At 42.8% G+C, this 13,809-nt stretch overlaps 1 protein-coding gene across 2 annotated transcripts in view; it reads right to left on the reverse strand.

Annotated features, from left to right (window-relative positions):
* The window catches only part of ABCC1 (ATP binding cassette subfamily C member 1), a 1,301,041-nt gene that overhangs the window by 911,503 nt on the left and 375,729 nt on the right, over nucleotides 1-13,809 (reverse strand). For both annotated transcript variants that reach the window (XM_044089159.1, XM_044089158.1), the window contains exon 8: nucleotides 8,499-8,729. In XM_044089159.1, the coding sequence (XP_043945094.1) occupies nucleotides 8,499-8,729 (231 nt within the window). The remainder of the gene's footprint in view (nucleotides 1-8,498; nucleotides 8,730-13,809) is intronic.

The raw sequence follows: 13,809 nt of genomic DNA on the forward strand, positions 1-13,809 counted from the left end.
GCAGACAAATTAGCATTCAGACCGATGACCAAAGATGGCATTCAGAGTGGCAGCAAAGAAGTTTTGAGGAAGGTAAATCCGTACATCAGCTTTATGTCCTACACACCGTGCACGAGGAGTATACATGATATACAGCGTACCTATTACAAACTGAAAGCTTTGGTATAATGGCCTGATATCAGGCTACTGCTGGCATGGGATGCCTATTGTAAAAGAAACTGCAACAGTAATATGGAAGGAGAGCAAATAATCATCACATATTACATATGTGTGTTCTTTTTTTGCATTTAGTTCAGCACATAAACTGCTCAATTCCTACTTCCCTTAAGCCTCATTCCTCCTCCTGAACATTATTCAGAAAGTATTGTTCCCACAAATTACATTAAATGAAAATTTGCTCTTTCAAGTTCTTTTATCTCTTACAATAAAAACTTCAAATATAGCTGGTTAAGATTTTAATTTCCATTTCCTACTGGAAAGGCTCACAGAGATTCTGCCATTTCATACTGAAAAGGCTCACAGAGATTCTGCCTCAGCTTGCTTTGAGGGAAAGGTCAGTTTTTTTTTTTTTTATTATTTCTTGTATTTTGTGTTACTTTATTGCTTTTTTCTATTTTGTATACTGTGATTTGTTTTCTTTACACTGTGTTTTACTTGTATTCTGCATTTAACTGTATATTAAATCTTGAAGAGAGACCATAGCTCTGTCTCTTGAGTCAGACAGATAAAATTTTCCTACCCTCCCACCCTGTTACTGTTGTGTTCTTAAACACCACTGTCTTTCTAGTTGCTTGCCCCTTATGTTAATTTGACCATATATCTCATTCCTCTCGACTTTTACTGGCTGGTGTAAGCACAAGATTATCATTTTGTGAAGTCACTCCCCTACAACTATTTAAATGTATTGGCCATCCTACTGTATTCCATAGTACCAGAATACAAAAGTGCCCTAGCCCTTTCAATCAATCTAGCTCTCTTAAAAATAGTGGCTCTCCACTAAAACTTTTGTACAGCTAAAACTTAAGTTACCCACTATCTAACTGCTTAGTGCACACTACAGTGTTTAGGATAAACTATTTTTTTCATCTTACCTTTAAGCATCTACTGCAAGACCACCAGTTATTGGAAAGCCCACATTCAGCCTCTCAGTAGTCATCTTGGGATTAGTGCTTCTGTCTTCTGATAGTGAGAGGAGTAGTGACAGTATTTCCTGGAGACTGCTGATCACCAGAAAGCCTAATATCTGCTTTATAGGTGACAGCTTGGAATCTGTGCTTGTATTCTGATCCTGGTGACAAGCAGGAGCAGAGTGCCTTGATTCCAGTTTCTGGCTGGAGAGTGAGTGTATGTGCTTAATGTACCTGATTGGTCCAGCTACTATTAGAGGCATCTACCAGAAAAAGGCTACAAGCCTACAGACCCTTGCATCATCTGAGACAAGACTGTGGATCACCAGACAGGCTGTGGCCTGCTTCTCTTCTTGGGACTGGTGCTAACACCTTGCTTCTGGTGAGAGAGAAGAAGTAAAGGGGTATTGTATCACAACAGAGTGAAGCTGTGGTGAGACCAGCATTAATAGTAGCCAGGCAGTAGCCATTCATGCAACTCCCCTCTTTTCATCATTCTTGATGAGCTAATTCTTTGTTTTCAGTAAGTACTGCTTCATTTGCTTCTAACTTCAGAATATCTGCCTAAATACTTCATCCTTAAATTTTCAGGGTCTACGGATTAGTTTCCCCTCAAGTGTTTGGCAGTGCTCTGTATAGACAGAGACACCTTGAGTGACATTTTCCTGTAAGAGCACAATTGAAATTTCTCCAATATCTAGTTGTACATAGGACATTTACAGTGACAAGCACTGTCCACATAGTTGCAAACCAGATACTCCTGGACTGATATTTTCACTCCAACAGTCTAATCAATAAAAAAGGGTCTGTTGCCATGGATATGAATTTTCCTACAGTCTCCGTTACTGGCTTGGTTGGATATGGACATCCTGAGGCAATGTAGAAATTGCCTCATGTTTACTGACAAACATGTAATTCTTAAACTGATATGGTATGTGAGAGATGTATTTACACGATGTCACTGGAGGCAAAGCTCTCGCATAAAAGTATTCCTAATGTCAATAAGGTTGTCAGTAGTACACATGCTGCACCCATCACGCACAATTCAAAGCAGACATATAGACCCACATATACTGAGGCACTTGCATGTAACCTTCCTAAACCACAAAGACCTCCTAGACAAAGTACACATACAAATACTCTCAGCAGGCTCAAACGCACTCTTTCAAAACACACACATCAACACATGAAGCTACATCTCATGGAGCCTCTACCTCCAAGCCCATAAGGCAAGTCAATACAAAATCCAACATTCTAGTCATTGGAGACTCCATTGTGAGACACACTGATGTCCCTCTCACCAGGCTGAGTAAGGAGAAGGTTACAGTCAGTTGCTTATCAGGGGCTAGGATCCACCACATTATGCATACGCTCAGGTCATTGGACCACAATTACCAATATGACTCAGTCATAGTCCATGTGGGAGTAAATTACCGGAGACATACCTCAATAGACTGTATGAAGAGAGCCATCACAGAGCTCTTGGAATATGCATCTCAGGCTGGTATGAGCCCAGCATTGAGCAGCATTTTATCTTCTCTAAGGATGATACAATTATACAATGACACAATGTGTTACTGAGGATGATGTCACAATACAAACAAAAAAAATGATTGACTGTAATAATTGGCTTAGTTTCTGCTGTCATTCTAAGGGGGTGCAATATTTGTCAGCATGGAAGGAGATGGTCAACATACCACGTTGCTTTGTCAGGGATGGTCTGCACCTCTCCCCTCTAGGTTTTCAAATATTAACTACAACACTGCCTAAAAAAGGCACTACGGAGGGTGACTATACCAAACTGAAAGTACTTCTGACATAGCAAATCAAAACCAAGAAAATCTGAAAGTATTACTGCTTAATGCTAAGAGCCTAAACAAAAAAACTCCACTCCCTAGAAGTGCTCTTTACCCTAGAGAATGCTGATGTCTGTGCAGTCACTGAGACATGGTTTAAAGCAGAGGAGAGCACACTAACAGTGCAGGTTATAATGCCTTCCACACATTTAGACAAACTTCTTCACAGGCAAGGACTAAAGGTGGAGGTGTCTCTATTTACATCAAAAATAAATGCACTTCAAGGCTGGTCAAACAGGACAATGCACTTACTCCATGTTCACATCACCACAGGTAAAATCCAATACCACTTCCTTGCAAGCTATAGGGCCCCCTCTATTACCCAGGAAACCCATACCATGTATTTAAACTTATTAGAAACACTAACCATCCAACCCAATATCAAATTCATGGGTGACTTTACCCCAGAATTAACTGGGAATCCTATACAACATCAAACATACATGCACAGAGATTCCTGGATTTTGAAAATATAAACATCCTGGACCGGATGGTCAATATACCAAGGGGTGCAACCATACTGGATCTGATCCTCACTAAAATGGGAGAGTGCTGCACACTCCCTGGAAAGGTCAAACCACAAAATGGTCGCCTGTGAAGTAAAAATAAAACCTGGACCCCCAGCTCAACCAGAAATATTCAGGAACTATTCTAATGGTAACCTCCTGCTATTAAGTGAGAACTTGGCAAAATTTGAAGCCTTTAAAAACCATTAGAACACTTCTGCCTATGCAGAACTGTTCACAGAAACCCTGTACAAGCATGTTAATAGCTGCATAGAAGTAGCTGTACCCACCAGGAAAAAAGAGCAGAACTAACAAAAAAACAAGCCACCCGGGTGGAATCACAAAATTAATAGGATGTATAACAGGAGTAAGAAAATCATGGCAAAAACTAGGAGGTGGCAGTACCCAGAAGGACAAAAGCACTCAAACTAAACAAACAACTCAAGAGATCAAATAAAGTCTACCAAAGCCAAATTTGAGGTAAGTTTGGCCTCCCAGGCCAAGGACAACCACAAAGCATTCCTTGGCTATGTCTGCAACTTCAAAGGCAATACTCAATTGTGTGCAGAGCGCATTGTAAATGGAGCCACCTACACTGAGCCAGAAGATATTGCAAACCTCCTGGCTAACAAATTCAACTCCAACTTTACTCCTCTCTCTCCCCCACAAATTTCCCTCAGGAAATATCAAATATAACTCCACCTAATATCACCAAGGAACAGGTCCTTAATACCCTCTCCAAGACAAAGAACACTGCATCAATGGGCCCTGACAATATCCCAGGATGCCTTCTAAATAGCATGAAACATGACCTATCAGGGCCTCTGGCATTACTATTTAACTGTAGCCTCCAAAAGTACAGTTGTGTGCACTTACCATAAATGTAGATGTTCGAGTGTATTCACTGTTGCAGTCATTACATTTGGGGAATCTGCTGGCAGGTTGCCCTCAGTCGGCCTGATTAACAAAGTCTTGGGTCCTGCATCAGTTGCTGTCCCTTGTTCCATGACGTTAGGTCGTCAGGGGTATAAAACATGCAGCCGACGCCATTACATCATTTTTTCTTGCCCCAAATGTCAGGTGCCCCCCAAATGGGGAGCCAAAAATTTAAGTAATTATAAACACAAAAATATACCTCCAAACAGATGCAAATACACCAAAAAGGCTTTTAAGCATAGTAAAGTAAAGCAGAGGTATAGCAAAGAGAAAAACAGGGGGTTGGAGGGAGGGTAACCAGGACTGCAACAGTGAATACATTTGAACATCTACATTTATGGTAAGTGTACACAACTGTGCTGTGTTCTTCATGTTTCACTGTTGCAGTCATTACATTTGGGTAGATTCCCAAAGCTATGGTTGGGTGGATGGAATTATACAGCATTTGGACCAGCTATAAGGCCCTGCAGGACAGCAGTGGCAAAGCCAGCTCTGGATTTAGAGAAGAAAGGTAAATGGTAATGTTTGATGAACGTAGGAACTGAGCTCCAGGTAGCAGCTTCTAGAATGTCTCTGGTAGGAACACCTCTGAGAAAGGCTGTAGAAGTAGATGTAGCCCTGGTGGAATGAGATCCGATCCCCTGGGGGATAGTTTTACCATGGTGCATATACCAGAAACGAATACAATGGCTTATCCATTTGGAAATAGTCTGCTTTGAAATAGCCTTTCCCTCTGCCCCTGCAGCAAATGCCACCAGTAGTTGTTCATATTTTCTTAGAGATTTTGTCCTGTTTAAGTAAAATCTAAGTTGTCCGTGTACATCCAGTGAATGCAGAATCTGCTCCCCCTTGTTCTGTGGATTGGGAAAGAAAGTTGGCAAATGGATGGTCTGATTAAGAGCCACACTGGATACCACTTTAGGCATGAAGGATGGATTGGTCCTGAGAGACACCCTGCCCGTATGAAAAATAATGAAAGGCTCCACTGCCATAAGGGCCTGTAATTCGGAAATCCTTCTAGCTGAAGTGACTGCTAAAAGGAAAGCTGTTTTCCAGGAGAGAAATTTTAAGTCTGCAGTAGCAGCTGGCTCAAAAGGAGGGAGAGTGAGTTTTTCCAATACAAAATTGAGGTCTTAGGCAGGAGTTGGTGCTCTCCTGGGTGGTATTAAGTTTTTGGCCCCTCTGAGATGCTGCTTTAGCAAAGGATGAGAGAAGAGGGGAGGTTCTGTGTTGTAATGAGCTGAAATGGCTGAGGCATGGATTTTTATGGAAGAAAAGGACAGGTCCTTGGTGAAGCATCTCAGTTAAGTATTGTATCTGAGGAATACTGGGCACTGCTGTGCTTGTCCCTTGTGATTGATTCCAGTCAGAGAATCTTTTCCATTTGTCAGCATAAGATTTTCTAATACTAGGCCTTCTTGCCTCCAAAATGACATCCATCACAGGTTTGCTGAGGGATGCTAAGGGTGAATTTAGGTGATTAGCCACGCTGTAAGATTCAAAGTTTGGATTGGAGTGTGCAGAATTTGGTTGTTCTGCTGAGACGGTAAGTAAGGTGTGACACATTGCGCAGGAGTGGGTACCAGTGTTGGCGAGGCCAGTCTGGAGCAATCAAAATCATTTTTGGTTTGTCCTGTTTGACTTTTAGTAGAACTTTGGAGAGCAGAGGCAGAGGGGGAAAAGCATAGACTGACAGGTTTTTCCAGCTGAATGATAGAGCATCCACTTTCCAGGCTTTTTTGTGATGAGCATGGTACGAGGTATAACCTGGTAGTGCTGGGGTGCTCTCGGGAGCCTTGAACCAGGTTTCTGTTACTGCACAGATATCGATGTTCTCCATGCTAAGGAGAGTTTTGAGTGCATGCATCTTGAGGTTTAGACTTCTGGCGTTGAGTAGCATTACTCTTAGTTTCTTATCCCTTGTGATATCTATGGAGGTGGGTTTGTCTTTTGAGCCTTGCCTAAAAAAGGCACTATGGGGGTGGCAAGAGCCTTTGCCAATATCCAAAAGCCCAGGGGTGACAGGTGCAAGCCATCCCTAGTGAAGCATCGTGGCTTGTCGAGCAGGTCATCCCAGGGTGACAGGCATTGGATCCCCTTTGAATGACACCAATACTTAAGCCAATTGTTGAAATTGATCATCTTGTCTTCATATTGTGGCATCATTCTTGGTGAGGGTAAGATGCTACTCAAGGTCAGGGTCATACCGGCCTGGGCTACATGCTCAGAGAGCTCCTCTATGTCTCTTTTCATGTAGTCCAGGGAAGTACGTCTCAGGTCATTCACACCAGCATGGACAATGACTGAGTCATATTTGTACTTGCCTTGGAGTGACCTGAGTGCTTGTGTTATGTGGCAGATCCTAGCGCCCAACAGGCAGCTCGCCGTGACCTTCTCCTTGTTCAGCCTGGTGAGCGGGACGTCAGTGTGCCTGACGATACAGTCCCCTATTACAAGTGTATCAGGTGTGTTGTTTAGCCTTAAGGGCTGTGACTGTTCGGCACACTGGCTTTGTGAGCTATGTGTTGCACGTGTTTTGTTTTGGGGTAGCGGTTGCTTGGCTGTCTGCTTTGGAGGTCTCGGCTGCTTAGGCAGATTTTTATTTAGAGCCTCCGAACATGTTTTTGTGTGTTTATGTGTTTGGTTTGCTGTCGTGGTAGGTCTATGTGAGACTGGAAGTTGTAGTGAGTATGATTTCCTTCTCCTCCTGACTGGTTACGCCAGTACTGAGTTGAGAGAGCTTAGCCTCCAGTTTGGCTATATGGTTGCATCTCTCACATGTGTTGGAATTTGTTGGGAGGAGGAGAGGGATGTCTGTGTACATGAGACGGTTGTAACATTGCCTCAAGATTCCCAGATTCATCAGCTGGACTGGAGAGGAGATTGACAACTGACTTTTGGACATGCTAGAATAGTATTGGGAATTCCTTTATAATTGAAAAAAAGGGCTAATGGGGAACAAGGTACTCAAGGGGAGTTTGTGAGGATGTACTGCTTTTAATTTTTTAGTGCTGACTTATATAATTGCTTTAGTGAGCAAGTGCCAGGCTTTAGAGTAGGAATAGGGTGTTTATTATAGTTTCATAGTACAGTACTAGGCTATCTGCCCTGGGGCATTTGTAAGCCTAGCCATAGTGATGTGGCATTTGCCACCCCATAAAATGGTACAAAAATGTACAGAACAAATTTAGAATACTGTGTCTAGTAGTGACACAATGAAGGTCCCCTTATATAATAGAATTAGTTTACTGTGCCCCTGTCTAGCAGTGACACAGATGTGACCCCTGGGGTAAACTTACGATCTCCCATCCACTCATCAAGATTTCTCTTGAAGAGAGTCAGTGAGGGGCTCTGCCTATTACGAACTGGGATCTTGTTCCAAAGCATGGGAAGCCTCTGGGTTATGAATCTATCCCTCCAGCATGTCCTATTCATACTTGTGCCAAGGTTTAAGTCTTTAGCTCTCGTGGTCCTGATGGACTTGGATTTTTTGAGGTGGAGCATGTCCATTAGATCCTGATTGGACATGGCCTTCTAAGGGAAAAAGTGAAGAGCAAACTTTGTGAAGCCAAGAATGGTTTAAACCCAATTAACCGGAGCTGCGCTATGCGCAAAATCGCGCCAAAGTGGCTTTTATACAGGGGGACTTGAAAAAGCTAGAAATTGGCCCAAAACGGCCAACAGACTACCAGATTCTTGTGCTGGGAACACTCCTCCAGGGATAGATAGGCTGCTCCAAACTCCCCACTGCCACTGGTGAACAAAGAAGCCTCCCTTTATCCAAGAAAGGAAATGGGCAACACAGGAACTTTCCAAAAGTCCAGAATACAGCAAAGCCTGTATTTGGACTACTCTAGGTCAGGAAAGATGGGAAAACCAGGATAATTTTTTTGTTTTTTTTCTTTTTTGCAACAAACAGCAGGAAAATGCAATAAATATGTATTTATTCATGTATTCACTTATTCCAAAACTGATACTTTGGCAGTGTGACAACTACTACTCCAACTAAGCATAAAATACAGAAGCTTTAAATTTGAAATTGTGAAAACAATTTGTATACAAAGAACACTTACTTTAGTATTTCTGGCCCAACAAACATAAGGACATCATGAACAATCTTCAAAATAGAGCTTGTTAAAAAATATGATCCAAAGGTTTTACAGAGTGCTATAAGTAGCGATGGCTCCTTGCCCTTCGATGTTTGTTTCTCAATCAGAGCTTCACCTTCTTCTATTGGAACGCTGTTGGGAGCATTTGGTTTGCTTGATTTTTGGGGGCTTGGAGCATATACCACATGATGCAGCCTTTCAAAAGAAAAACAGTACATTATACAAGGTAAACCTACACAGTCATACTGAAACAACATGCAAGGAAGGACTCTAACTCAACATCAAGAAGTAGTCAGGATAAAGTACAGTTGTGCATGTACCATAAATGTAGATGTTCCAGTGTATTCACTGTTGCAGTCATTACACTTGGGTTATCCTGCTGGAAGGCTACCCGCAGTCGTCCTGAATTCCAAAGTCCTGGTCCAGCATTGGTTGCTGTCACCTCTTCCCTGATGTCAGTGCGCCAGGGATATATAAGATGCAGCCGACACCATTTTCTTCAGTTTTTCTTGTCCCAGATGTCAGGTGCCCCCAAGAAGGTAGGCAATACATATTGTTTATAAAAAACATACAGTAAAATAAATAATACCTTCATCTACAAGCAAATACACCACATAGGTTGTATAGGATAGAGAAGTATTAAGTCCCAGCAAAGAAAAGGGGATGGTGGGTGGGTAACTTGAACAGCAACAGTGAATACACTCAAACATCTACATTTATGGTAGGTACACAACTGCACTATGTTCATCGTGTTTCACTGTTGCAGTCATTACACTTGGGTTGAATCCCAAAGCTGAGGTTGGACAGCTGGGTCTAAATAGGATTAGGAGTGGCTATGAGGCCCTGCAGAACTGCAGTGGCAAAGCCTGCTCTGGATTTAGAGTAAAGAGGTAAGTGATAATGCTTGGTAAAAGTGTGCACTGAACTCAAAGTTGCAGCCTCCAAAATTTCCTTTGGTGGTACTCCTCTGAGAAAGGCTGCTGAAGTGGCTGCTGCCCTGGTAGAATGTGGCCTAATATTTTTGGCACTGACTTGCCATGCTGTGCATAGCAGAAACTAATACAGTGTCCTATCCATTTTGAAATAGTCTGCTTTGAGATGGCCTTTCCTTGTGATCCTGCAGCATATGTTACAAACAGTTGCTCAGTTTTTCTGAAAGCTTTTGCTTTGTCCAAGTAGAAGCGTAGCTGCCCATGCATGTCCAAAGAGTGCAGAAGTCTCTCCCCTTTATTCTGGGGATTTGGATAAAATGTTGGCAAATGAATGGTTTGGTTAAGAGCCACACTGGATACCACCTTTGGCATAAATGTTGGGTTTGTCCTTAGAGAAACCCTGTCCGGATGAAAAATGATAAAAGGTTCCACTGCCATTAATGCCTGTAACTCAGACTCTTCTTGCTGAAGTTATTGCTAGGAGCAGAGCAGTTTTCTATGATAGGAATTTTATATCAGCTGTATTGGCTGGCTCAAAAGGAGGCAGTGTGAGCTTTTCTAAGACAAAGTTGAGGTCCCATGTAGGTATCAGTGCTCTTCTTGGGGGTCTTATGTTTTTTGCCCCTCTGAGGTACTGTCTTAGCAGTGGATGAGAGAAAATAGGAGGTTCTGTATTGTAATGAGCTGAAATGGCAGAGACATGGATCTTAATTGATGAGAAGGATAGGCCTTTGTCCAGCATCTCAGTTAGGTATTGTAAAATCTGAGGAATATTTGGAACAAGTGGTTCAAGTCCTTGTGCCTGGTTCCAAGCACAGAATCTCTTCCATTTTTCTGCATAAGATTTCCTGGTGCTGGGTCTCCTGACTTCCAAAATGACATCCATAACAGCTTTAGAGAGAGATGTGTTCTGAGTGGCTATATTATCCGCCATGCAGCCAGATTTAAGGTTCTAGATTTAGATTCATAAATTATCTCTTGTGAGACTCAAACCCTGCACCTTGTGTTTGTAAGGCAAATACCTTAACCATTAGGTCACCCTCCCAACCCTAAATGCCCTTGTAAGCCATTTTAAGACTAGCCATGCACCTTGTCCACCTTCCTAACCCTGAGTTGGCTGTGCAGGATCTGATTGTTTTGTTGAGTCAGAAGATGAGGAATTTGAGGTAAAGTCCAGGCTGGGCCTTGATGCAAGCTTTTTAGGATTGGGTACAAGTGCTGGCGTGGCCAGTCTGGGGAAAAAAGAATCATTTTTGGCTTCTCGTCTGACTTTTAGGAGTACCTTGGGAAGGAGAGGCAGTGGTGGAAAGGCATAAACTGTTAGGGTTTTCCAGTTGAATGATACAGCATCCACTTTCCATGCTTGTAACTGATAAGTCATTGTGCAGAATCTCTGTAGCTGGCAGTTGTGAGGGGAGGCAAAAAGATCTATGTCTGGGCATCCCCATTTCCTTGTTATCATGCTGAAGACCTGTGGATTTAGTTTCCACTCGTGAGGGTCCATGAGGTTTCTGCTTAGTTCGTCTGCCAGAGTATTTTTTCTTTCCTGGCAGGAATTGTGCCTGTAGATGTACTTGGTAGGTCAGTGCTGTGTTCCACAAAGTCATGGCTTGCCTGCAGAGGGGGTAGGAATGTGTGCCTCCTTGCTTGTTTATGTACCACATAACTGTAGTATTGTCAGTCTTTAGTAATAGTTGTCCAGGATGTAGTAGATCCTTGAAGGCTGTCAGAGCATTCTGTACAGCTAGCATCTCTTTTTGATTGATGTGAAGATGCATTTGGTCCGCGGGCCACATTCCCAGAATACATTTTCCTGCCATGTGTGCCCCCCAGGCATAATCCAATGCATCTGTTGTTTGTGTCTGCCTGGCTGTGGGTAAAGTGAAAGGCTGTCCCTTGTTGTGGTGACAGGCCAGTGCCCACCATCGAAACTCCTGTTGCAGGCAGGGAATAAGAGTTATTATAATTTCCAGGCTGTGGCAATGTTGAGTCCAAACACTTTTTAGATACCATTGTAGCTTCCTCATATGCAGTCTTGCATATGGAATTAGCAGGATGCAGGATGCCATGAAGCCCAAAGCCTGCAGAATTTTTCTTGCAGGCAGCTGGGTCCTTGCTGCCATAATTTGAAAGTAATGAGTCGGTTGCCTTTGCTGGTCTGGCATGAGACAAGCCATCAGGGCAGTTATATTTAAGGTTGCACCAAGGAATATTATCTCTTGAGAGGGGACTAGTTTTGATTTCTTTTTGTTTACTGTGTACCCTAGGCAAATTAGTAATCTTTTTACAAATGCCAGATGCTTTAGTAGAATGTCCTTGCTCTCTGCTTGAATAAGGCAGTCGTCCAAGTAGGGATATATTTGTATTCCTTTTTGTCTGCAAAATGCAATTACTGGTGCCAGGCATTTTGTGAAGACCCTGGGCACAGTAGATAAGCCAAAGAGCAGTGCAGAGAATCGGTAATGCATTGAGCCAGCTATGAATCTGATGTATATTCTGCAAGATTGTCTGATTGGGACATGTAGGTATGCCTCGTTGAGGTCCAAAGTAACTAGTCAAGCCTTCTTGCCCAGCATGTGTAGAAGTTGCTGCAGTGTCAATATTTTGAATTTTGGAACATCCAGGAAAGTATTTAGAATTGACAGGTCCAGTATTGGTCTCCAGGCTTTGTCCTTTCTGGGTACCAAGAAAAGTCTTGAGTAAAATCCTTGCCCCTGTTCTTGCTGTGGTACTTTTTGAATAGCTCTCATGTCCATGAGAGCAGAAATTTGTTTTTGTGCCTCTGCCCATTGATTTTGTGGCAGGTCTGGCATACCTTTTAGCCTTGGTAGGGTGTGAAAGTGGAACCTGTAACCTAGAGAAACAATATTCAGTACCCATTTGTCCTGGGTGATCCTGCGCCAATTTTGTGAGAAAAGTGCTAGCTTTCCCCCTAAGGGAGCTGCCAAAAGGCAAGTGCTTGGCATTTGTAGAGGAAAGTCATTGGGACTGTTTCCTAAAAGGTTGTGATTTGTCTTCTCCGCCTTTGGGGGCTGAAGCAGCCCACTGTTTAGGTCTGTATGAGCCTTGGGGCTGAGATCTGCCTCTTGGGCATCTGTATCTGCCTCTTTGTGGCCTGTCTGACACTGGAAAGGACCAATTTTTAGAAGGCCAGTTCCTGCTAAATCTAGGTGGCTGAACCTGTAAGAAATCCTTTACTGTCTGCATTGATTTTGCTTTATCCTCCATTTTAACACCTCTTCTGCCTTAACAAGTATCATGCTGTAATGGAGCATCCAATAATTTTGCTTTAACATGATCAGGTAAATGTTGTTCTTTTAACCAAGCATGCCTTCGAATGACAGAACCTGTAACTGCGGCTCTACAAGAAGCCTCTAATGAATCAAAACCACATTGCAGAGTATGCTTTCCCACTTGTTCAGCTGCATGCAATAAATCCTGCATTTCCTTATTGTCAGGACATTCTGAGCTTGTAAGCATTTTCTGTTTTAGCAAAGACATTAGGTATTGTTGATATTTAAGCATGTGAAACTGGAAGTTTAAAGCCCTTACAGCTAAAGTAGCAGAAGTGTAAACTTTTTTCCCCCATCTATCCAGTGCTCTAGAATCCCTATCAGAGGGAACAGGGTTTTTTGCAGTGGAAGCCTGACCCCTTTGGGACCCTGAGAAATTGTTTCTGGGTCAGCAGCAGGGTTTTTATAAAGAAATTTATGAGAGTCTGGGACCCTGTAGTACCTTTCTGGCTTGACTGGTGCAGGGAGGTAAAGAATCAGGCGACAAACTGGATTCTGAAAAAACATCATCAACAATATCTAGTACAGGGGGGACAGCAAGGGGCCTGTGCTGAGGGAGTAAAAGAAAGTCTCTGAGCCTTTTCTTGGATTCTGAAAAATCCTGGCTCTCCCAATAGAAATGCTCCCTCATGGTGTGCAAGGTTTCCCCAAAAGAGTAATCCTCAGGAGGAGAGGCTGAAGGGATAGATTCTTCAGCATCAGAGTCCTCATAGGGAGCAAGAGAATATCCCTGTTCTGAAGAAGAATCAGAGTCCTCATAGGGAGAAAGAGAATATCCCTGTTCTGAAGAGGAATCAGAGGAAAGAGAGACCTGGTCAGAAGAGTCATAGTCGGTGTCTTGTCTAGGCCTTTTATCAGGAGGGAGATGGGTACACCTGATCAAAGTAATTAGGTCCTCAGCCATTTTAAGCATCTGTTTTTTTGGCATGGATGACTGTCCAGGAGAATGCTGTACTTGTTTCTTTGTCTTTAGTGGTGTTTTAGACTTTGCCTTGGCTGCTGAAGTGGACTTGATAGTAAGCTGTGTAGGTCTGAAAACACCCTCAGAAG

This window comes from Protopterus annectens, chromosome 12.part0, assembly GCF_019279795.1.
Source record: "Protopterus annectens isolate FY-2018-M chromosome 12.part0, PAN1.0, whole genome shotgun sequence".
Classification (NCBI taxonomy): Eukaryota; Metazoa; Chordata; order Ceratodontiformes; family Protopteridae; genus Protopterus; species Protopterus annectens.